This window comes from Scardinius erythrophthalmus (genome assembly GCF_964197995.2).
Source record: "Scardinius erythrophthalmus genome assembly, chromosome: 15".
NCBI lineage: Eukaryota > Metazoa > Chordata > Actinopteri > Cypriniformes > Leuciscidae > Scardinius > Scardinius erythrophthalmus.
Genome location: NC_138235.1, coordinates 15,871,637 through 15,898,234, shown reverse-complemented (window position 1 = coordinate 15,898,234; position 26,598 = coordinate 15,871,637). Strand labels below are relative to the sequence as shown.

At 38.3% G+C, this 26,598-nt stretch overlaps 1 protein-coding gene across 2 annotated transcripts in view; it reads right to left on the bottom strand.

The window, feature by feature from the left end:
- Window positions 1–25,186, bottom strand: part of samd10b (sterile alpha motif domain containing 10b) — an 84,457-nt gene extending 59,271 nt beyond the window's left edge. For both annotated transcript variants that reach the window (XM_081386334.1, XM_081386335.1), the window contains exon 1: window positions 25,053–25,186. In XM_081386334.1, the coding sequence (XP_081242460.1) occupies window positions 25,053–25,065 (13 nt within the window). In that variant the 5' untranslated portion in view covers window positions 25,066–25,186. The remainder of the gene's footprint in view (window positions 1–25,052) is intronic.
- Between the last annotated feature and the right edge of the window lie 1,412 nt (window positions 25,187–26,598).

Genomic DNA, 26,598 nt, shown 5'->3' with positions numbered 1-26,598 from the left:
CTGGAACAGACATTGGCTCCGGCTCTGGAACAGACATTGGCTCCGGCTCTGGAACAGACATTGGCTCCGGCTCTGGAACAGACATTGGCTCCGGCTCTGGAACAGACATTGGCTCCGGCTCTGGAACAGACATTGGCTCCGGCTCTGGAACAGACATTGGCTCCGGCTCTGGAACAGACATTGGCTCCGGCTCTGGAACAGACATTGGCTCCGGCTCTGGAACAGACATTGGCTCCGGCTCTGGAACAGACTCTGGCTCCGGCTCTGGAACAGACACTGGCTCCGGTTCTGGAACAGACACCACTGGCTCGGAAACAGACACCACCGGCTCGGGAACAGGCACCACCGGCTCAGAAACATACACCACTGGCTCATAAACATACACCACTGACCCAGGAACAGACACCACCGGCTCAGGGACAGGAACAGACATCACTGGTTCAGGAACAGACACCACCGGCATAGGAAGACGCATCGCCGGCTCTGGAAGACGCACCGCCGGCTCTGGAAGACGCACCGCCGGCTCTGGACGGCGCGACGGCGGCTCTGGACGGCACGGCGGTCGCTCTGTACGACGCGGCGGTTGTTCTGGATGGCGCGGCGGTCGCTCTAGACGGCGCGGCGGTTGTTCTGGACGGCGCGGCGGCTGCTCTGGATGGCGCGGTGGTTGATCTGAGCGGCACAGCGGCTGCTCTGGACCACTGAAGGAGCGAGCAGAGTCCCTCCTCCCCTGCCGTCCTTGATGGAAAGCTGCCGGCTCCGGATCGAAGGGAGGCCATGATGGACAGTGGCGCCGATCCTCTCGGCCACCTCCCCCTCCGCGACCTCCCCGTGTCCCGCGGAAGATGACTTGGCGGGTTCCCTGAAAGGATTGTCTCTGGGGAGGGGTGTTGACCACCATGGTCTCCTCAGGCTTACGAGCCCATAAGGCATAACACTCAAAGAGTGTCATGCGAGGCTCTGGCTCTTTGGGTCGAAAGTTCGCTCTCTGCAGCCTCTTCTCCCGCTCAGTGGCTGGGGGAAAAAACATACCGCTGGATCTTGTTTTGGTCGAGTCCTTCTGTCACGACACACACAAGAGGAGACAGATCCAAGTGCAGTATGTTTTAATTGGGAAATTCCAAGAGAGTAAACAATCCAGGCATGAGTCGATATCCATTAAATCAGTCCAACAATAAACACAGATCTCACGGGCAAGGGAACAAGAACACAGAAGTGTCGTACATTTTACAAGGACTCGACAACACACACTGAAACGGACAGGACTATATACACAATCATAATTAAGGTGATAGAACGCAGCTGAGACTGTGATGGGAATCAGGTGTAGCGAACAGGATTATGGGAACTGAAGTTCATATGTGATGACACTGTGAGGGAAGGAGAACATCTCGTGGAAACCCGGGGAAAAGCAACCAGACACTGTGACACTTGTGTACTCATAAGGCTGAGTAAATAATTTATTTGATCAAAAATACAGTAAAAACAGTAATATTGTGAAATATTATTACAACCAAAAATAACTGTTTCTGTTGTTTTATATGTAATTTATTCCTGTAATGAAAGCTGAATTTCCAGCATTACTCCAGTCTTCAGTGTCACATGATCCTTCAGAAATCAATCTAATATGATGATTTGATGATCCACAAACATTTCTGATTATTAACAATAATGCTTAATATGTTTGTGGAAACCATGATAATTGATCATTTCTTTGATGAATATAACAGCATTTATTTGAAATAAAAATCTTTTGTAACATTACATTACTGTCACTTTTGATCAAAATAAAGTAATCCTTGCTGAATAAAAAAAGAAAAATAAATTCAAGAAAACTTTTGAATGGTATACAGTGTCAATGTACCATGGTATCGCTATCTGATACCATCAGAAAAATATAAAATACATAAAAATGACATACAAAGAAAGTGTCCTCAAATTTAAACTTAAACTACTGTTAACATGAACAGGTTAAATACATATAGCCACAAGCTAATTAAAAACATATTCTTGAGATTACCTTTTCAATATATAAGTCTATTCCATATCAGCATGTCTTCCAGCTATAGTGTGTTCAATCCATGGTTAGTATTTACCAAGGGGAAGCCCTGCAGGGACAATCTTGAACCCCAGAAATGAAGCATGAAATTATTCCATCTTGACCCAGCTCTAGAGAGCAATTCAATCATGTTGAGAAAAATACCGTAAAAATATAAAGTTGTTCTCAAAGAATGTGTTGTGAACTTTCTCATCCATACAAACTAGCTTTAGTACTTAGTAGGCAGGGTGAATAGTCCCATCTCCCATTTTTTTTCACTTCAAGATCTCCAAAAGAAAATTATTTTGCCCCACAAAAGCAAGCAGAGCCAACTTCAGGTCCGATGTGAGTTAAGTTTATGTAAATGGTGATTCAGAAAGTCGACATAACATGGTTAAACCTTGGACATTTCAGTGAATCTCCAAGGCAAAGCAGCTTTCAACTTGAACTTTAATTGGTATTTCTAACTTTTCTGTTCAATAAAATGCTAGAATTAGAAATTCAACTTCACTTCACTAGAGGGTTATTCAGTTTCTGTAATATTCAGTAACCTGTGTTACTAAAATGAGTCTCTCACTGCAAACAGTCAATCTGTGGGAGATCAAATTGCTCCGACAGCCAGAAGTTCGACCTGGAACGGAGGAAGATTGACAGGGGAATAACAGGAGATCTCCCGCTGAAAAAACAAGTCTGAGACGCCCTCCATCAACAGACAGAAAACATCATTAAACAAGGGAAACAAACAAAAAGTATGAATGTTGATTCATGGATGTGTGTGAATTATTCATGCCCACTGACTGCCTCGTCACGTCACACACAGACCAAACCTTGCAGAGAGAGAGCTAAGTTCCCCTATAGCTCCTGTAGCTGTGATGTTTTAAATTAGATCCATAAAAGAGATGAGGACTTCATTGTGAATGCAAAAACAAGTGAACATCTGCGGAGTTTGGAGGGAAACTTTGACCTTGTTGGGAAACTTTTTTTATACAGACTTCATTAGCATATTCAGCATCATCTGCATAATAAGAATATTCAAATACTAAATATTCACTTATAAGATCCAGCAGTCATTCTATTCAGTCATAATACTGCAATATTGTGTAATCATCTAACCCTTTCTTTTGTGAATTTGCTGTCTCCGATTGTACTGAATACATCTTACGCATAATAATAAGAGGAAGGACAACCACCAATGAGATCTCAGTATAAAGGTGTGGTCACAATTACTGTTTTTAAGTGATTTTCCTCAGGAGAAAACGGTAAAAAGTAATTAGTTGGCTTAAAGGGGGGGTGAAATGCTCATTTTCACTCAATCTCCTGTTAATCTTGAGTACCTATAGAGTAGTATTGCATCCTTCATATCTCCAAAAAGTATTTTAGTTTTATTATATTTATAAGAGAAAATAGGCTGTACCGAGTCTTTAAAAAACTTTGGCCATGTTAAGCATGAGAATCCATCTCTTTAACACTGTAAACAACTCTGAATACATGAAACACCATTGTACCCCCCCTTTAACTTAAAAAAGGGGAGGAAACCCGTTGCCTTAAAATTATTGAGTAAATAAACTTCATGTGTAATTGACCGTTCGCAAAACCCCGCCCTCGAACAGTCCTCGTCCAATCCTAGCTCAGCAACTGTAACTAAGGAGAAGGACCTCCGTCAAACATTGCGATTTCAGCAAGAAGGTGAAATGATGCGTCTCTGGCACCTGCAAGTCTGACTCCAGGTACCCCAAAAGTTTAGAGGGAGGGGTCGTTTTTTTTGCCTTTCCAAAGCCCAAGACCCAAGCGGAAAGATGCCGACAATGGATTAAGCAGTGTGGGAGACCTCACTCACAGCTAAATGCCTCGAAGATTAATAAGCATACATATGTCTGCTCTAAGGGAAGTAAAGCTAGCGAGCTAACTTAGCATATCAATTATCAATAAGTAGTTTAAGTACGCTTACAACACTTTGCAGTTTTAATGATGTCCTGTATGAATAAATGACGGAGTATTTATTTGTATGTTTACACTGTTCGATCGCGCCCGTGCCTCTCTCTCTCTCTCTCTCTCTCTCTCTCTCTCTGACACACACACACACACACACACACACATTCCAGCATTGCAATCTTGACATCGGAGCCTGTTCATTATGCTGCGTTCACACCAAACGCGAATAGAGCGTCAAATTCGCGTGTATCGTGTCTAGTTCGACGCTTGAACATTTTGAATCCATTCGCGCGTCCAAAGCGAATAGGACGCGAGCGAGCGAGTGCAGTATGAAATGTTTAAAGACACGTAGAACATATGCGATGATGAAAGGTTAAACTTGAGAGGTGGGGAAACTGTAGGCTAACGTTACTTGTTTAGGCTGGTTGTCATCCTTAGCTTAGCTAGCATAGCTAACCTGTCATACCTCTGATAGAACAGGTAGAAACTGAATCTTTGTTACCTAAACTAGATTGCAGCCCTTTCTGTCGTGCCCTGGAGGATATGTCTTCTGCATTACTCCAAAACCAATCACTTATACCAATAGGTATTGAACTCAACCCAGCCATGGCTATGTGTCTGGTTCTCAATTGTTTGACGGGCGTAGTAACAATAACTAGGGGGCGTGGCTTTTGCGAATGGTCAATTGAAAAAAATAAGTTGCGTGTTTACATAACTTAATTTTTTTCAATTACCCCTAGCTAATCTTAGTTTCCAGGCCATAATTATTAAATGGATCTCAAGCGTTTTTGCTTCAATACCCATATTTTACATTGGTCATCAAGTGATGACCCAATACAGTCCCATTACTGTGCAAAATATTCATGCAAATATGCAAAATGATTAACACATAGGCTGAATAGGAAGACAGATAATTTTGGGAATGCACAAATCATAGAATAAGTAAATATTGTATTAATCTCTTCAGAAGAAATCAAGTCAGAAATTTCAATTTAAATTCACATCCCATCAAAAGACCCAAACTATACTATCCACTTTCATTTCATAACTCTCTAAGTCTCATAATATCTATTTTTATTTCTCCCTAAAGTAATTTCAGTAGAAACATCAGATATGAATTTGACACACATGATACATATTATGAAACGTAACGGACAGCTAAATTAGGTCTCCTGAGCATTGAAAGCAAAAACACCTTCCTCTGGGACAAACATTAAAAGCATTCATCATTGTAAACCATCCAACCATTAGTAAGTGAAAAAAGAAAAATAATTGTACCTTCTATGAAACACTGAATGGCAGCTCTGTATGCCGGAGTGGTGCCGGGCTGAAGCACCATTACCCTCTGCCCCCTCATGGGCCAGCCTACCTTCACCCCAATTCAGCCTGTCCACAGCTGGGACCGGAAAGGGCAAGAACAGCCACTATCCAGAGCACAGAGCTTGTTACTGTGCATTTCGAGGTTGTTGAAATAGGAGAGAAGAGCTTACATATAGTGATCTAACGTCCTGCCGCATATAAACACAAAAATATAAGCCAATCAGATTCTCCTGACAGATCAATGGAGCTAACCTCAACTCTACTGTCCAATGTCCTCAACACTGGCCGCATTCAATACTGTATCGACAGTATTGACTCGGGAAGTGTGCGTCTGTGGATGAAAACAAAAAAAAAAACGTCATAAATGTCAACTATGATGTGACAGTACCAATTATAAACAGTGTTTTTAGCTTTGAATGGATAAATGGATAAATTATTTAGCCATTTATGAATTATGCACGTATGTAGATGTCAAAGTTAACATGCTAACATGTGTGAATGTGTTTAATGCTGTTATTTCTCTTTTACAGTCAACGTATTTCTGGGTGATTTCTAAAGCTAATAGGGACATTCAGAGCTGACTCGGTGCTTCTCTTGAATTGTCAAAATTATGACTGAAATCATGTCTGTTAGACTATGATCAGTCACGTGACAGATGAGTTTGGCTCAAATACGCTCAGATTCTAGGAAAACACAGAGTGAAAATTGATATCAAATAAATCAGATATGAATAAAAAAATCTCTAAAGCCTTTTCTCATTGCAGTGCTGGCATAGTAACAGTATTTTTCATTTGTAGGCCACAATGGAGCACTGTAAAAGAATATTTTATTATGATTTTATTAATGTTCTTCAAGATATTACTTTATGTATTAAGTGTGAGGAACGTCATTTCATTATAGAATTATTGCATTTTTATGTTTGCATTTCATGTGCATTTTGATGATGAATGAAGGAAAGGAAAGAACAACTGAATGAAAAAAGGAAGGAAGGAAGGAATGAAAGAAACAAATGAATAGACAGAAGGAAGGGAGGAGCAAATTGACAAAAGAATTGGAGGAAAAAACTAAGTAAACGGGGGAGCAGAAGGATGGAAGTAAGGAAGGAACGAACAAATGAAGAAAAGGAAGGATGGACCAAATAAAGGAAGGGAGGAAGAAACAGAAGGAAGAAAGAAAGGTAGGATTGATGAACTAACCAATCGATATCTAAACTTATCTATTTATCTCATGCTTTGTATACTGCCCCAAAAGTATAGTTAAATCAGTGAATATAATTTTATTTAAATTTATATGGAGAAATAAAACACATTATTTACGTAAATTCCACATGGTTAAAGAGTATGCACATGGAGGTTTGAGAGCCATTGATTTTGAATCTTTTCTTGGTACTTTCAGAATAAAATGGCTGAAAGAGTGTTTAGCAAAGTCACACTCAATATGGTACCATATTCCCAATCACATTTACAGTAATATTGGATTGAATTTGATTTTGAATCTTGAATTTGTGTTGAGATGTGATCTTGAGCTCTGTAAAATTCCTTTGAAGTGATCTAATTTTCATAAACAAGTATTGCTTAATTGGAAAATGATATTTACCCATAATTTCTCCCCTCACAACTCCACTCTATGGAACAATAGGGCTATAGTTATTAATAGAAAATCTCTGTTTAAAAGCGATTGGTATAGTAAAGGCATACTTTTTATTCATGATTTATTAGATGATAATGGATATTTCTTATCTCATAATGATTTCATTAATAAATATAGAGTTAGAATTACAATTAAAGGTTATGATAACAATGCTATACCCACTGGATTGCTTAGAATAATCCTTTATTTAGACCTGTAGTTTCCCTTCCCTCTTTAAAAATATGTAGCCTAATGTAGACCTCTTAGACAGTAAGTGTAATAACAAACTTATTTACAAAGAACTCAAACGTATTATCACTGGTGATTATCAGTGCTATTTTTTTGGGAGATGTTGAAACCTCTAAGGTGAAGGATAAAGCTTTTACTTGCTATATGGCATACCCAGTTGCTCCGAAGGTCAAGGAGACTCATTACAAAATCATGTTTAAGGTTTACCCAGTTAATGATTTTAGACAGAAACGATTTCATTTCGAGGTGGAATCTTGTGGCTTTTGTTCTTCTTGTCCTGAAACACTCGATCACCTATTCTTTTATTGTCAGGTTACTTCGAAATTTCGGCGGTCAGTAAAAATGGAGACAATTCCTCCTATAGCCCTACAAGATGTGCTCTTTTTTAAGTGTGATTTAAACTTACCCTTCATTGGTGTTGTAAATTTTCTTTTATTGATGGGTAAATATCATATCCATACTTGTAAATGGAAAAAATGTAAACCCTCCTTTAATATATTTCTATGTGATTTTACTCAAATGTTTCAGAGCTTCAAATACTTCAAAAAACATAATAGAAAGTCTGAAACTTTATGTCTCTCTTTATCAAAATATTTACTTTTTTAGTATTTTTCATTCCTTTGATGTATACTGGTTACGTGCTTGTCTTCACCCTTGCTCCTTCCTTTTCTTTTTTTTTTTTTTTTTTTTAGATTCAAACTCTGTATTTACTTCAATGGAAGTGTCTTACAGTGTTGTTTGTTCCCTGTCTTGTTTTGTACATTCTGCAAAAAAAAAAAAAAAAAAAAAAAAATATATATATACATACATATATATATATATATATATATATATATGGGTGTTTCTGCAACTACGGGCACTTTTAAGTCCCAGGAGTGAAATTTTAGATTTATGTTAAAATTTGTCATTTGATGTTTCATAAATATAAACGTAGTGTCAATACACACCTTGACATAAAAAATAATGAATAAATAATATGATTTAATGTAAAATTATGAAGCATTTATAGGTCCAAACACCATTTTTGCTCATGTCCCACACCCGTGGTTTCAATGTTGAGATACTTAAAATTAGCTCTTTTTTTTACAATATTACATTATTTCAAATGGAATTGTTTAATATACAGATTCATTTACAGCATCTCAATTTCTTTATTATTATTTAATGATCATTTTTATGATTTTTTTAACTAAATGTGCCTGTCCCACACTTTTGAGTCCTTACCGCAACAATGAAAAAAAGCTTTTATTATGAAATTTTATCGAACACAAACAAGTCTAGTTTCTATGGAAACAGAAATTATCACTTGAGCACATTGCTGACAGACTGGGCCACCACACTACCTCACTCACAAGATACCAAAAAGATAAGGTAAACATCATCTTTTCTGCTCTAGTATTTATTGTGCGTCCTTATCATTCAGCTTAATAATTGTGTATTTTTGAACTACATTTTAAAAATAAATGTATATTACTGTTGAATTCATGTATATTAAGATGCTAAGAGTCAAAACTAATGTGGTAGGCCTTGCTAGCTGCCAATTAGCTAAAATATTAGCAAAAATGTCATTTCCGCAACATGTCTTTACCGCAGCAAATTTAGGTGTTGCGGTAAAGACCTTGTGTTGCGGTAGAGACAAATTCAAGGTTTACTGTATATTAAATGACAAATATTCAGTATATTATACTGAAGTATATATTAGTATATATATATTAGTATATATATAAACATGCCATTTTTTACATAAAAAAAAATATTTTGTCCTTACCAACACAAGATGCCATTACCACAGCACTGCTCTATTTTCTTTCTTTTTTTCACATTTTTATTTGCAAAAAAATATTTTTACACTTAAGTTGAGATGATTAACACCATCTTAACAACATCTGTCATAAAAAGTTAATTATGTTATCTTTTGTGTGTATGGAAACAATTGACATCTAAGGTTACTGTAAATTTTTTACATGGCATAGAAAAAAACATGAAATTCCCTATTTTGTGTATTATTTTTTTTATATCAGTATTTACAAAACTGCATCAAATTTGAAAAGCTATTTAAATATATTACATTTTTTATATAAATTACTAAAGAAAAATGTATAAAATGAACGTTATTGTAACATTGTGGTAAGGAAACTTTTAAGAAGATGACCCAAAAAACAAAAAATAAACATGTTCCAGATTAAAATATTGAAAAATTGAAATTCATAGAGGTTGATTTTTTTTAAATTGGGATAGTCAAAAGTGCCCGTAGTTGCAGAAACACCCATATATGAAGGATGGAAGAGAACAGAAGCAAGAAAGGAAAGATTAAACAAATGAAGGAAAGGAAGGATGGAATAAATATAAGTGAGGAAGGAACAAAATAAAGTAACAAAGGGGTAATTAATGACTAAATAAAAATAAAAACAAAGAAGGATGGAACAATACAAAATTCAGAAAGGAAGGAAGGAAGGAAGGAACGAACAGAAGGAAGTAAGGAAAGATGACTCAAATCAACAACAGAGAGGAGGAGAGACTCATCTCTGGACACCAGAGAGAGAGAGAGAGAGAATAATAAAAGGACAAACAGAACTCAAGACAGAGAGTGAAAGTAATGAACAACAGAGTACAGCCGAACACACACACTCTCCTACAAACAGCGGGACGTCTCAGCTGTGTGTGTGTGTGTGTGTGTGTGTGTGTGTGTGTGTGTGTGTGCGCGCGTGTGTATGGACTCATTAAAGACAACAAGCCGCACCTCTTTCTCTTATTCATTTCTCCCTCTCCTTCAACCCTAGACTTGAACATTTTATGATCATTTTACAGTGTGTTTGGCTTTTTTTCTGCAGCTGTCTGACAGAAAACAAAACAAAAATCAAATTAAGTAATGATAAAGAAAATGCCACGTCTCTCATTCTGACTTTTATGTTTAGTTTGTGTTTGGTTTATTTCCTGTTTCCTGTTTCTAGTTTTGTAGTCCTTTTGTAGTCCTTTGGTTCCCCTCTTGTTATCTAGTTATCCATAAGCCTCAGTGTTTGCTGTGTTTGGTTGTCAGTTATTCTGTAACAGGGAGAGGGCAAGGAAGGTGTGCAGGAGTCTGGAACTGAGTGCAGGCGTATTTTTATTAAACAAAACACAACATGGAACATGAGGAGCCAGTAAACGAGAGCAAGACAACGAGGATACAAGAACAACAACTGACAACCAAACACAGCAAACACTGGGGCTTATACACACAGGGATAACTAACAAGACAGAAACAAACGATGAAGGAGTGGGAACCAATTTTATTTTTTTATTTTTTCTACAATGGAAGTCAATGGGCAATGTTATTTTCAAAGTATCTTCTTTTATGTTACACAATAGAAAGAATGTCATACAGGTTTGGAACAACATGACGGTGAGTAAATGATGACCAAATGTTCAATCTGAGGTGAACTATCCCTTTAAATACAATCAAATCATTGACAATATCTTTCATGTCCACACAAACGGTGCGGGACGAGTTAGTGGTTTGTTCATATCCAAGAATGAGCAATAGTAATTGCCTTAGCAATTACTCTCCACAGAGAACATTTCTCTCTCTTGTCTAATCCACTCAGACAGTCTCGTAAAGAGTAGAAAGGTTATATCTTTATGAACTCACCTAACTCCTCAAAGGACCCAAATGTAATCTCTCTCTCTCTCTCTGTTTCTGATTGCTGCTCTACGTTCTCCATTCACTGTATTCACTTGCTTTAATTGCCATGTTATCAGACTCTCCCTGACAGCTTTGCCAATTACCCGTCTGCATTGTGTGCTGTCCGGACTGGCCGTTTAGACGCAGAACAGAGAAGAGAATAAAAGCTACTGCACTATTCACAGTTTCTACTGAATCTTCTGAATGAACCGTACATAATATGTTGAAATGATTATCTCAAAGGTACCATAATGGTTTACTATTTCTGGTGGAAATTTGAAGTGCAGATCCACGCAGACTCTACAGCTTAAGCAGAACTTACACTAGACTTTGAGCATGAGAACTTTCCACGGATTTCTAAACAAACAAGTGATTGGCTGCGTCCGAAATCGCAAACTCACTTGAGTAGGTGCTTATTTTGAATAAGTAATTACTTCACGCTCGCTAAAAAAGTACATTCTATATAGTATGCATGTGTGAATGTAATCCAGACGTTTATATTCGCCATGTTGTCATTATCATGTGACCTGCCAGAATCAGTTATGGCACTTCACTGTCATTCATAAATCCTCTCCCGTGGCCTCATGGGATAGTAAAGTGTTCATCGTATGCACACTTCGGAGACCCACCAGAAAAAGCAGGTCAACCGGGTAATTTTTGCCTACTCTTTTATGAGTACTGTGAATTCGAACGTACTTCTTTTGTCACATACTGTTTTTAGCCTACTATATAGTAGGGAAGTATGCGATTTGGATGCAGCCAGTGTCTTTATTAGTGACTCATTGAAGCATTTACTCAATCTGCTTGTTCAAACACATTGATTAATTTAGGATGACTATGAGTGAGGCATTTTAATCATTTACTCAACCGATTTGTTCAAACACGCTACTCAGGAACAAACAAGTGCATGTCTTTATGAGTGAGACATTGAATCCTTTAATTGAATCATTCAGCAACCAAACACCACTTCTGGTGTGTGTTACATGGAGATGGTTGATTCTGCTTTTAAAAATAGTTAAATAGTGTTTCTGAAACATATTCTATACAAAAAGATATACTCACTCAAAACACTATTTAATTCTCAAGGTAATTTCCATAGCGTCTGTCAAATTGAATTATACTGTAAATAAACAGACATCTCACAATGTCAAGGATCACCCAACACATTTCCAGCATGTAATTTGATTTTCCACTCACATCAACAGTTCATACTTCCACATCATCTTCTGGGTAGTCCATCGTTGTCTGATGATAATTTGTCTCCTATAATTTGTGGGTTCTTTGATGACTGTATAGTCCGATGCGGGATGCACACTGTCTTTTACAGACAGGGCACATAAAAGTTTCTCCTGATTGTCTTAAGGGGGCAGGAACAAGCATGGCCTGCTTTCTCTGATGCCTTTTAGTCAGGCGATGTTCAGTTCTCTTTGTAACTTTGTAGTCTGTACATTCTGACAAAGTTGCTGCCAGAGCGTGCGATTCACTGCACTAGTTTCCAGGGATGTGGGCTTTATCACACACTTCTTAAGAAAGCCTTTTAGTTGGTCTTTCAGACTCTTTTTTGCCTCCTGCAAATCGGAAACTAAGATGTCATTGACCGTACATTCTCACAACATGACTAAGCCATCTTAAGCCGCGTTTCCACCGCAGGAACTTTCCCCAGGAACTAGGAACTTTGGGCTGGTACTCGGCGTGTTTACACCGCAGGAACCAGGGTCTAAATGAAGTTCCGGGTAAACATTTCCTCCTCCGAAAGTCCCTGCTCGCGAGGTAATACTTTTTCAAAGTTCAGGAACTTTCAGGGGTGGGACTTGGGCGCTGAACATGCTGATTGGTTGAGTTCATGCCACATTTTGATTGGTTGACTCCACGCAGCATTTTATTCAACCACCATCTGTTGCGGTACGTGCAGTAACAGTCGTTTGCTATTCGAATCAACAATGGAGTTGAAAAAATACGACCGATGGACCGACGACGGGGTTCAGGCTTTATTAAGCTTAAATTCAGAGGATGAAATCCAGTGGGAACTGTAAAGTTGCGCGCAGTTCTACGTCACCGGCCTATTTGCCTAATCTTCACGGTACTTTAGACCGTGGTGGAAACGCGGCTAGCAACAGGTCTGGGGGAAAAAAAGTTCCTGGGACAAATTGTTCCGGGTAATTTCAGTGGAAACGCGGCTTAAGTTGGTAGAGCATTAAGATTGCTTCTATACTCCAACAGTTGGTTTTTGTCAGGATCTCAATATGTAGCACTTGCCATGACACTTTGAGGATACGATGCAGGCATTTAATGTGGAAAGATTCCAACATTTTCAGATGTCGAGCATAGACGGTCCATGTTTCACAACCATACAGGAGGGTGGTGAGGCAGATTGCCTGATAAACAGCAATCTTTGTGTGTAGATGTAAATTAGTATTGCTGAACACTCTTTTCCTCCGTCTCCCGGAAGAAGATAAAGCCTGCTTGATCCTGTGTTGAATATCTTGATCCATGCTACAATCACTAGATAAATAACTGCCAAGATATTTGAAGTGCGGCAGTGTGGCAGGTGGGGAATCATGAATAGTAAATACTGGAGGTTTTTGTTGGGGATCCAATGACCATTGGCAAAGGACTTCTGTTTTCTTGATATTCACATCCAAGCCCATCCTGCTGTATGCTCTAACAGCAGCTTTAAGAGTGGACTGTAGATCTTCTGGAGTATGTGACACTAGGGCACATTCGCATACTCCAATTCCAGCACGTGAACCAACTGAAGCTGCTGCCTGAAACCTCCTGATGTTAAAGAGGTTACCATCCAATCTATAAGCCACTGCAACCCCACTTTCTTCTTCCATCTCTTTATACAGCAGCTTTGTAACACACAGTAAAAAGATGTTAAACAAGACAGGTGCAAGAACACAACCCTGCCTTACTCCAGTACCTGCTAAGTGTGTCGATTCTAGTCCACCCAATGTTACCTTGGCAGTCATCCCATCATGAAACTGTCGCAAGATTGTGGAAAACTTTACAGAGCATCCAAAATGCAAAAGCTCATATCAGTTCATATTTCCACATCATATTTCACACATGACAGACATATTCTGACTGACACACAGACTGGAAATTTAAGATGCAATGGTTCACAGGGTTCAATCTATCAGGGTTCGCTAACTCGGAAGGAGCATTGGCCGATGTCTTTAATGTATTTAATTTTTAACAGTCTTTATTTTTGGTTCAGAGGGGAATTATATAATTCAATACAGCCTCAAACCAGCGAGGGCAAATCCTGAGGGTGACTTTGAAGCTTCAGCTTGAGGTCAGAAACTGGACTGTTTACTCTGAGCTCGCCTGACAGAGTATATTTCTCGCTTTCCTCCCTCACTCTCTCTCTCACACACTCATGCCAGTATACATCAAATCCTTTCTTATCTCAGATTAGGTGGTCTGGACTCTTTCAGAATGGATTATGAGAACAGACATGTTAAAAGGTCAGTGATAGGACCTCACAAACACACACACTCACTCAAGCAGGAGAGAGAACCAATGTGTCACAGCGCAGAGATTAGAGTCACAGAGATAATGCATGACCTCTAGGAAACATAACTGATGCCTAGCGATTATGGGAGCGTAAACAAGGAAAACATGAAATGAGAGCAGTAGTCCATCTGATTTAAACACACCTCAGAGCCAGAGAGAGAAAGTAAGACACATACAGGAAAGATGCAACCTTATTGTTGACATAGGCAGACATTTCACCCAATATTAAAATTAGTGAATAAGCGATAAATCGGCCACACCGAAAAACTAGTTTAAAGTATAATTGGTATACTGGGTATAATTTCCATGTGTATTTCCCTTGAACTTTTTGTCAGTTGAACTCCTATAATCTCAGTTATTTGATTTATGTCATTGATAAATCAAACTGAAAAAATGGTAACATCTAAATTAATTGTTTTTTATTGAAATCAGAAAAATATTGAGCATCCTCGAATGAACTAAAAAACATGAATTTATAACTGCTACCTCAAGTCCATCACTTAACATTCAAGAGCAAAAATGAACTCAACACCTGCCAGAACCAAAACTAATGTGACCCCTAACAATGGCACCAATGACAATGTTGCAGGCCCCGTTGTTGATATTGCAAATCTTTTTTTTAAATGAACTGCTAATTAATGTAAATTAGCTGACACTTACATTCTAATCACCTTAATTAAAAGAGGGAGGGTCTCTCTGGAATAACCTGGAGTTAAGCATCTTAATCAAGTCTGTGATCCACTTTGCATATTATTCATGGCATTTGCAAAGGTTGGCAAATCCACAGACAAATGTTTATGCAACATGCATCAGAAAGTCCCAACACTCTTCTTTATCGGCATACGTAAAGAATCTTTAACATCCATGAAACTTTTCCATTGCACAAAAGATTCTCTATAGTGGAAAAAAAGTTCTTTAGATTATTAAAATGTTTTTCGCACTAAGAAAAAAAAAGTGGTTCTTTTAAGAAATGTTCACTGAAAGGTTCTTTGGGGAAACAAAAATGGTTTGTCTATGGTATTTCACTGTGAAAACCACCCTTTAGATCATTTCATTTATTGCAATTGCAATTAAATGAAAATGTATTATTGTTTAAATTTATATTAAATGCAATTAGCTAAACTTAAGAGCACTTTTTTGATAACTTCTTTCTTTACATGTAATTTCATAATTACATTTTGGCTGTTAAAATATAGTTAAAGTTTACTGCCAAATGCACTGACAAGCTTTTATGATAAACTAAAATACACTTTATTTGTAATTTATTGAAAGTGTATGTCATGTATTTAAATATATTTGCAATTTCAAATATATGTGTGTGTGTGTGTGTGTGTGTGTGTGTGTGTACAATTCAGTACATTTAAAATATGTTAACTTAAAATGTAATATCGAATAACACACTACATTCAATATTATAATCAATATGTTAGTCATCATATCAAAATAAGTGTACTTTAAATCACAACAAAAGATTATTAAAACATGATTTAAACTGTACTTTTTAATTTGACAATATTACAAAGTGCTCTTTTTAAAAGTTAAGAAGTCATGAAAGTGTACTCTCTTTAAGTGCACTTAAAGGTGCTCTAAGCGATGTCACGCATTTTTTAGGCTGAAACATTTTTTGTCACATCCAGCAAACATCTCCTCGCTATCCGCTAGCCTGTCCCCTGAACACACTGTAAAAAAACACGGTCTCTGTAAACAGTCCAGGCTCCACAAACGGCAACAAAAACAAACTGTGCCAGCCTGGACCCACGAAACATAACAAACAGTGTTCCAGCCAATAACTGACAAGAATGATTTGGGGGTGGGGGTTGGGGGGTTAGTGCGCGTGCACATGAAGGGGGGTGTGTGGAGTGGAGGAGAGAGAAGCATGAAGAGGGAAGTTAGCTAGAGGAGAGATGTCCTAGACAACGACAACGACTAACGTTAGAATTATATTCTCTTGAATTTTTATATGGCCGACACACGACCAAAGAGACGACGTTCTGATGAACAAATAGCAAAGAAGAGGGAAAAGGAGAAGGAAAGTCCCGAATTTACAATGGAAAAGCCTGTTTCAGGAAGCACGGAGGGGAGGGGGAGGGGACAGGATGAGGAGGAGGGAGGGTCGAGCTAGCCTCCATTTTGTTTGACAATACTTCGAACGTCAACAAGAAGTGACGTCACCCAACATCGCTTAGAGCACCTTTAAGTGGTCTTTTATTTCATTAACATTATCTGCAACTACTTTTTTAGATAAAAAAAAATACTACGATTTGAAGTACACAAGAAGTGTACATTAAAGTGGTGGTATAATGCCCTTTTCACAAGATGTAAAATAAGTCTCTGATGTCCCCAGAGTGTGTATGTCAAGTTTTAGCTCAAAATACCCCACAGATATTTTTATACAGCATTTTAAAGTTGTCACTTTTTGAGGGTGAGTTCAAAGGTCTGTTCCTTTAAATGCAAATGAGCTGCTGCTGAAATTTTTTTTTTTTAGCCTTTTATGTTCAACCCAGAGTCAGACAATGATGGAGAGACTCAAGAAGAAGTGACAACATGTAGACATTTCTGAATGGTTAGTTGGTGAATTTATGTAGCTTATGTGTAGTTATCTTCTAGTCATTAATTAGCATATTCTTTCTTGATAATCTATAAATCGTGTTCCGGGGGGCGGGGTTTATGTAAATTTTAGGGTTGGTGATGTCACTAACCCGGGAGGAATTTGTCCTGTAGTCCCTACCAGCCGTTTGTTGTAGTCCTTAAAAAACGATTTCTTTAAAAGAAAATACTCCCTTTGCTTTGAACTTTGAGCGTCGTAACTTTGCAGATGTTGTTTATGCTCAAACAGCAACATTACACACTAACTAAAGTTAGAAAAGTGAAATCATATTCAACCACCCTTTTAAATACAATTAAGTGCTCTTATTTTTCACAAGCCCTTGAAGAAAAAATCTAATTCCTCTAGAGGAAACAAGAACATGTTTTTCTGCTCTCCATTGTGGTATATGTTACAGTGAAGTACCGTGGTATTATCTTCTGGTATCATTACTGTACTGTGCTAACACCAACCATAAAAAATGAATCTAATAAAATCTAATAAACTGTGTGGTAAACCTAAATAGCCACCTAATTTTATAATATCCACATCTACAGCCCTTCCAAGGGGTAGATGTTGGAAGGATGTCTTTCATGGATGTCTTCTTAGTGGCCAAGCAGTCAGAAAGGGTCAGAAAGAGAACGCTGATGTGAAAGAAAGGGACAGAGAGAGAGTTAGAGTCAGAGATATGGCCCATGGGTGATATTTTGAGGGACAGGGTGGGATGTGGAGAGCTGTTCATCACACACAGAAACAGAGATGAGAAAAGAAGAGAGCACCCTGGAGAAGAGCTGGATGAGACTGATAATACAGATGTAAAAATCAGTGCAATCAAACAGTGTAATTGCTTTTCGCCACCAGGAGCTGCATCATCTCTTCCTGGTGCCTTCAGCGAGGCCATTGGCCAATCAGAAACCGCTATCACACACGAGGAACAGTCCCAAACCGTTTAGAATTACAGAATAGAGGACTGGTTTATTATTACTATTTAAATGAAGTGAGGTTTAGATTAGAGTTGGATTATTTTAACATATTAATATTCATTTTTTTTATGTATTTTTTTATTTACCAATAAGATGCTTTAGAAAACCAACCACAAAATGACAACTAACTGGAATATACTACACAAGACCATCAATTTCCATCAAATTCAAACCAACTGCATTATCTCTAATTAGCACGACTCTCTCAGCAGTTTCTATTATCTTTTCTCTCCCCGTCTCTTTCTTCAACATCATCCTCTTTCATCCTTTATCTTTCTCAATCGTGCATTTCTTCCCTTCGCGTAGCACTAATTAACGGAGAGATATTGGACACGGGCTCGTGCACTTGCTAATATAATGGGATGACAGGGGCTGACAGACCGCCCATTTAAAAAAAAATAAAAAATCAAGAGTGACCACAGTACTGAAGAAATTAAGTACCACTGGGTGGGTGTGGAGAACGAAGATGAGAACACTTGGGATGATGGCGGGGTGGGGTGTAAAGCTTTGCCCTCTGCGAAAGCAATTATCCGTAGCTCACGGGTCGACCCAGCCATCAGTCCTCCCAGCAAATGAAACGGACCTTTCTTCTCCATTCTTCAGCCATCTCTCTGCCTCCTCCTTTCTCTGTCCATTTTCTAGAAGATGCTTGTTGATTTAAGCCAAATTGATCCCTCCCGGGTTTTAACGCTTGATCAATCTGTTTAAAGTCCGGGGGGGATTGACGAGTGAATGTTTATTAGACACCTCCCCCTTGCTTTTCCTCCCCATCCCCCTCAATCCCACTATTATTCATGGGGAATCTCAGAAGAGTAGCACTGATCCATAATAAGGCAGCAAATGGATGAAGCATGTGATTTTCCAGGTCCTATACAGTCTTATGCCTGCTACAAACTGTGTGATTTCAGCAATCCTATAATAAGATCATTACAAATGACAAATCGTTACACCCATAAACTTGGGTGCGACATGTATGTAGACTGTACGATGATGACAGCTATTGAATCGTAGGCTACGACGCAAGTTAGTATAGAAGAATAAAACGTCATCATGCGCTAGTGGTAAACAAATAGAGCCAGATGAATCACACTTTAGCAATTGTGGTTTTCATGTGCGCTGAAAAAAGAGGAGGAAGCGAAAGAGGAGAATATGGACGCGGTCATGGTTGGAGAAAAGAGGCCAACTTGGCATGGCAATTTTGCAAATGGATCTTGAGGAAAGTAGTTTTAAGATTTAGTGCCATCTCGCATTGACCAATATGCCATTTAATGTTGTATTTTTATTGGTTAGTCAGTAAACGTAGGTCATAGCAGCAAACACACTGTGAGATGATCATGCTAAACTTCTGACACAGTCAGAAAATGATCGCAGGATATCTTTTACACGACAACGGCCGTCTCTGAACCCCTCTCACTGTACGACGTAGGAACACAGTTTAGGAGCCACAACCACAGAAATCACCGCGATTGGTCATCTTTCGTCTGGGACAGGCCAAAATCATACAATGTGTACCGGGCATTATTGATTTAAATGAATCTGCACACTGGATCTTTTCATATTTATAAACAGTGTCTTTTAAGCATTATATTTTGCACTAGGTATTGGAACAAACCTCTAACCAAAAGTGTTAAACTAGACCTGTCTTGTTGTGTTACCAACATTGTTGGGGTGTGGTATTAGTTTTCTAAGCAATCAGATGGTTGAAAAAAAAATCCCTATATTTACATTGAAGGAACCCACCAAGCAATTTTGCGTTTAAAAGACGTCTACTAGCCATCCAAACACAGCCCAGACGTCTAAAACAAGGCTAAATTTGGGCTGTCATTGAAAATCTATTACACGTCTAAACCATAGCCCAAGAATAGACTAGTTATCAATTAGATAACAAAGAAATTAAATTAAATGACTAGTCTATTCTTGGGATATGGTTTAGACGTTTTCACTGACAGCCCAAATTTTGCCTTGTTTTAGACGTCTGGGCTGTTTGGGCGGCTATCAGATGTCTTTTAAACGCAAAATTGCTTGCTGGGAAGGACCACAATATACTGTAATAGAGACTTAGAAGGCTCCTTTATCCAAGACCATGTCAGCAACAGCCTAGCAACTCCATGGCAACACCCTAGCAACCACCCAGATGGGACATTTTTATAGGATTGCTAATAGAAATACAGTTCGAATTTGGAACAAATCATAATTATCCAGTAAGAATTTTTTCTTTGCAGTTTCATTCTTAAAGTATTATTATTTGAGGTTCTGCTCCCAAATTCTGACAGAAATGCCATCACTCCTGTACACATTCCTTTAATATTTTTGACGTGTGAACGTACCTGACGGCGGATTGTCTTATCATATCAAAGTCAGAGACAAAAATATCCACCCACAACAGCTGTGCAAATATACAAACAGTAAACCTATTCTATGCTGATGCACTGAAAGTGAAGTCTTTTCATTTAAGATCTTTTAAACGGATCACTGCAACAACAAAAAAGCAGGCAAATCTTTTCTTTTTTTTTTACTTTCTCTTCCCCTGATGTCAGCGTAGATGCTGTGTGAACTGCGATGACACAGTAAGAGGGTATTAAGACCAACAACAGGCCAACGGAACGAGAATTAAAACCCAAACGTACATACAGCAGCATAAAAACATAATGCACCCTCATAGTTGTGCACACACACACACACACACACACAGATCAAACATTCCATACAGACACACACACAAAATCCATTTTAGCAAAATCCTTTGTCTGCTTGAAAGATATGATACAAAAGAATAGGGGGGATAAAGGGACGGATGGATGGATGGTTTAAGGTGGAGATAATGCCTGCGAGGACACAAGGATGCTGGCCTAAACACACACACACATACACACATACATTCCACACCATTTGAGCCAGGATCACATTTCAAAAGCTCTCCAAAGGCAACTTTTGGGCAGGACACCAAATAGCTGTTAAGAGCCCCTCCTTAACCAAAATGTGAGAGAGGGCTAATAAAGACCATGTTTATGTGGCTAAAGAAAACAGTAGCTTCCTTTCATTTCACCTCCTTTTCTTCTTTTATTCATGCGCTCATGTGAGAATCGGTTCACAAGGACGTAACTTCGGTCATGTGGTTTGGGCGCGATTCGTTTAATCTGACCCACAATGCACTGTGAGTACAAACAAGATCAAGAGGCTTTAGCACAAAAGCTCTTAAAGAACAGATTTGGGACCATTGTTGAAGGAATGTTCTGGGGTTCAGTACTAATTAAGCTCTATCAACTGCATCTGTGACATACTGTCGATTACCACAGACAATAATTGTGACCTTTTTTTAAGTTAAAATGGTGTATTTCACTTCTAAGCAAAGTCTAGCGAGGCAATAAAGTGGTGCAGGGATGACGTCAAAACCTTAAGTCTAATTCGGCCGCTGGTTCCTTTGAGATTTTCCTATTGGGTTTTATAATGGGGGTTTTCAATTTATGAGTAAAACAAGGTCTGTGGTGAACATAACCTGATACTTTGACGTTTTGTTCTACAACATACTCTGCACACATTCACACCCCAAGCTTTCTTATCTAGTTACTTATTAGAAATTCACGTTTTCACAATGGGTGTAATTTACGTTGTAGAACAAAACGTCAAAGTATTGTCAAGTTATCTTTACCACAGGCTCTATTTTACGCATAAATTAAACCCCATTATAAAATCCCATAGGAAAATCTCAAAGAAACCAGTGGAAAATTCTGACATCATCCCTGCACTACTCTATAATGCTTTGGATAAAATGTAAAATGAGTCTAGCAAGATAAAATGCATTCTAACCTATTTTGTATTCAATAATGATGCATTAAATTTTCTAAATATGGGGGGGGGGGGGGATAAAAAAAACAAACACATTTTTGGTTTCGGACTAAATGTTTTTTTGAGGACTAAATCTACTTTTTGCCCACAACATGGATAAGCTGCAGTGTTACATTGCTGACAATGTGCAAATTCAATGTCATGTCAAAATGTCAAGTGCAAAATCAGTTAAAACATTAATGGTGTGTAAAATAATGGTGTGTAAATACCAGTACATTGACTGTCGCAAACCTTAGTAAGGGCGTGTTCACACTTGTAGTTCGGTTCGCGTGGTCCGGACCCAAAAAAAAAAAAAAACATGGTCCGCTTATAGCATTCACATTGGCATTTTAACACTGAACATAAAGATACCGAACCTAAAGGCATAGGGATACGTTCACAACCTGATTGGTCGGCTTTTATGACGTATGTTTTGTAACAGAAGTTACCGAACATCCAAAACGATGCTGTGTTCTGGGATAAATATGCTTGTTGTGTGTGCGTAGCTACATATGATGGTATTTTGACCAGCTGAGAACTCATGAAGAGCTTATAAATGTGTAAAGGAGTGAAAACAGTGTTAAGAATCCCTCCGTCACACACACAAACGAAGATCTGCTGCGAGGAGACGCGGTTCTGATGCCTGTACCGAACTGTGATGAGCAACATTGCGACTATGACGAGAATGTCCTTTTTAGGGTCGCTCAATTTTGTGTTGTGGGCCAAACTGCCATAATGTAAGGGTTAAACAACTTTATAGCTTAAATAACACACACTGTATGTCAGAATTAAAATAAGGATTATATATAGCACAGGCTTCACATTTCTGCTTTTAAACCCTCCAGGCTGCATTTCCCCACAGACTTCCATTATAAGTAAACTGAGATTTGACATGCTTTATAAAACTGGTGGACCAAGCGAAAACTATGATGAAATGCGATGGAAAAGCCGCTCATCTCTCAGCAATTACAGGTAAAAGAATAGAAAGAAAGAATAAAAGTCAATGGTGTTGACAGGCTGGTCAAGCATGGAATCGCTTCTGCTGATAACAGGCAAACACACGTTGAGACAACATACACACTCCCTTCAACCACTGCATGAAACAGAACCAGAAATTACTCTCTTTTTATCGCTTCTGCCCTTTCACGCTCTCCATTTCTATTTTTTCAGACATGTGCGTGTGGTTAGAAACCGCGAGTGAGGCTTGTGGGTCTAGCATTTCTAATCCATCTGTATGCATGAATGAGTGACACGCATTTGTCCATGCACTTAATGCATTGTGCTCCCTTAGGTAGCAGGAAAACAGCCCAGTCCTCCTGCTGCATGCTGGGATTGGTTGAAAGCTGTAGGGTGTGTGAAACAGGGCGAGAGGGGGTTAACCCAACATCTGTGCCTCTCCAGATCTAATGAAGCTTTATATGAGCAGTGACACCAACATGCTTTATGTGAATCAGAGACCAGTGCTATTCTGGAAACGTTTTTATTACAGCCTGCATGAAATGAAACCTTGCCAAGTAATAACTGTACTGTAACAGGAGAATGATACGGCAATATCTGTGCAATAGAAGATATTAAAGCAAACAATCAGTTCTCTCAAGTGTAATTCAGTTGTCTAATCAAACGCCTCGGATGCAAATATAAGCTGCCTCTGTATAAACCGCTTGTGTACTCGCTCACGTATCGGACTTTCTCTTAGGGCGGCTGAGAAAAACGTTCTTAAATAACATTCTGCGCACAGGATACAACACGGATTAAAACAAGCCATTTTAATTGGATAAAAAACAACACGTTTGAATAAACAATGATCTAACTTTCCTTGAGGGGGGCTTTATGATTATGCAATTTGCTTCTACGTACAGAACATCCTATTTTGGGCACAAACTGCACTTTTAAGTTACTGAATCACACGTGAGAGAGAGAATTAGGAAAAGGACATTTAATACGAAGAAGCGCAGGTTAAAGTGAGGCAAGGTCTTGCTGTCCGTTTCAGCACCACGCTGAGCGCTGCAGATATAGCTACTATATGATTATGTAAAATTGCCTGGGGCCAAGGGAAAACATATATACGATTGCATAAATGCCCTCGAGATCACTGAGATCATGTGTGTGAATGTTTTCATTTGTCATGCAAGTTGTCAGGTAGACTTTATGTTTATGTCCAGCTGTGAACCCATGAACTCTGTCTGACATTCCCTTCAGCGATTTGAGCGCAATGTCATTGTCAACATGATGATCACAAATACATCTGGAAAATAAAAATAAAAAAACACCTGCACAAATTACCAACCTTCTGACCTAAATTTGCACATGGCATTCAGAAAAAATATAAACAGCATCACAGGGTGCAGCAAAAAAAAAAAAAAAAAAGTTGTATAGTAGTACAGTGTAGTATCGGATATTATAATACCCTGTAGTAGAATATAAGCATGTACTATAGCAAATACGGCTTTTTACACATTTTTGTAGTAATGACTATAAATTATGCATAGTTGCATGCAAGTGACCCTAAACCAAATCCTAATCCAATAGTAAGTAGGCACATGTATTATTTATTATTACTCAGTACCTAAATGTATTATTACAGTGTAACATGGACACCTTAAAATAAAGTGTAATCATAAATAGCTACTACAGTAAAAAATTATAGTCTAAAGTACACACAGTAAAAAAAAATGCTAAAATTGAAAAAGTGGTAACACTTTATTTTACAGTGTCCTTGTTACATATGTTACATGTAATTACCGTAGTAATAACAGTAAATTATGCATAATTACATGCAACTAACCCCTCAACCAAACCCTAACCCTACCCTAACCCCATAGTAAGTACATGTAGTTGCTTAATATTACTCAGTACTTAAATATATAATTACATTGTAACAATGACACAAAATAAAGTGTAACCGAAAAAGTTTTAACAACTCTTCATTTAACTATTGATGACGAAATCCAAGTTAAAACTTTGGCAAATTGCAGAAAAAATCTTAAATAAAAGACATAAAATATTATGTTATTATATACTTTAAAGTTTTAGTCCTATACTTTAGTACAGGACATTAGTAAATAGCACTGTAAATGTTGTGTAAACAGTGTAATGTAAAGAGTTAATTTATAGTATAGTAGGTATTAGGCTATAGTACACAAAAATATTAGTCTAATATTAATATTAATAATACAGTAAACATCAAAAGTCATAAATATTGTCTGTATAACGCCACCCTGTAAATAAACGGATCATAGTGCATGTGGCTGCAGTATGAATCAAATAATAATTGAACTGGTTTACGTAGTAAATAACAAGCAGCGAACTTACCGTCCACAGCCATAGTCGGTATATACGCGTATCTCTCCGTGATGGCTTTAGTGGGTGTCTGCCATACTCATGCTCACGGGTGTCCTGTCCGGTAGAAGAGAGAGCCGGGGCTCCTGAACGACACCTCCAGTCCGAGCGCAAAGATCTGCTGTGGAGCAGGAGAAATCCACATATAAACCCGAGAGAGAGAGAGAGAGAGAGAGAGAGAGAGAGAGAGATGACAGTAAATCAGCTCCCAGCGCATCGGGCAAGTTTAAACCCCTCCCTCTGCTTCTCACCTTAGTGCTGAACGCACTCACACACAGCGCGCGATCCACTGAAACACAAGTGGCTGTGGAGATGAATGGCAGAACGCAGCCAGCGCAATAAAAAGCGCGTGTCATTTAAACTACATTAGACCCGCGCGTGCACGAGGGAGTGGGGAACATATGGGCAAACGCGTGAGAGGGCGCTTGACAAAATAAACTTATGCAAAGCACATCATTATGGATGAGACTGCGTTTGCCCCGCGCGCCAGCAGGGGGTGATTAATTATCACTTTCGTTAGTAATGTGGTATAGCCTACAAACAAATCGGCCTATTGCTTATACATATAGGCTAGGCTATATATCAATGAAAGACTGCAAAGAATCCAAGCCGTTACCCAAAAACAATTTGTACCTATAATGGCATTTTAAAGCTGTCGGGACGGATTTCGCGGGAAATTGCACACGTGTCATTCACTCGTGGATCACTTCCTTATGCAGAGTAGCTCCAGTGTAAAGCTTAAAGTTTTTTGTCACAAGGAACAAGAAAAATTACGGGAAATCGCAGTTTGTAAAAACAAACCAAACCTCATTTATTTGTCAATCTGCTCTGATAAGATCTACATGTACAGTAACTACATTCATCCGCGCAGAGGAGCAGAGCCGAAGCACATCCAAAAAAATTGGTCGACCGCTAAGACTTTATTAATGTCTTACCGATTAGTTAATGTATATTTAAAATGTCAACGTTAACAGACCCAGGGACCCCAAACCATTCTCAAGAAATCAGTCAGCAATTTAAAAAGGTTAAATTTTTATCAATAACACTTTATAAAAACCTAATCTTACATAATGTGGGCCTAGTTAGGTTAATATTTAAATTCATGTTTATAATAGAATCATTCAAATTTAGTAGGCTATAGATCCATTTCCATCCATCTATCTGTCTGTCTATCTGTCTGTCCATACATCCATCGAGATTATACATTAATAAATCATAGTTAAATATTATATCATGACTGATAGGCCTATTGTTCACTCAAAAATTCTGTCATCATTTTCTAATCTTCATGACATTCAAAATCTGAATGACTTTCTTTCATTTTTCGGAACACAAAAGAAATGTAATTATAGCATTCATCTAAGACTTCAGTTAGTCATTTCATTAACAACCAAATACATTATTTTTATTCAAACTCTGTGCACAGTCCGTTTAAATTATTAAATAAATGATCATCATATAATTTATTTCAAAGAATTATGTTAATACATCCACTGTATTTGTGGATCATGAAACAACA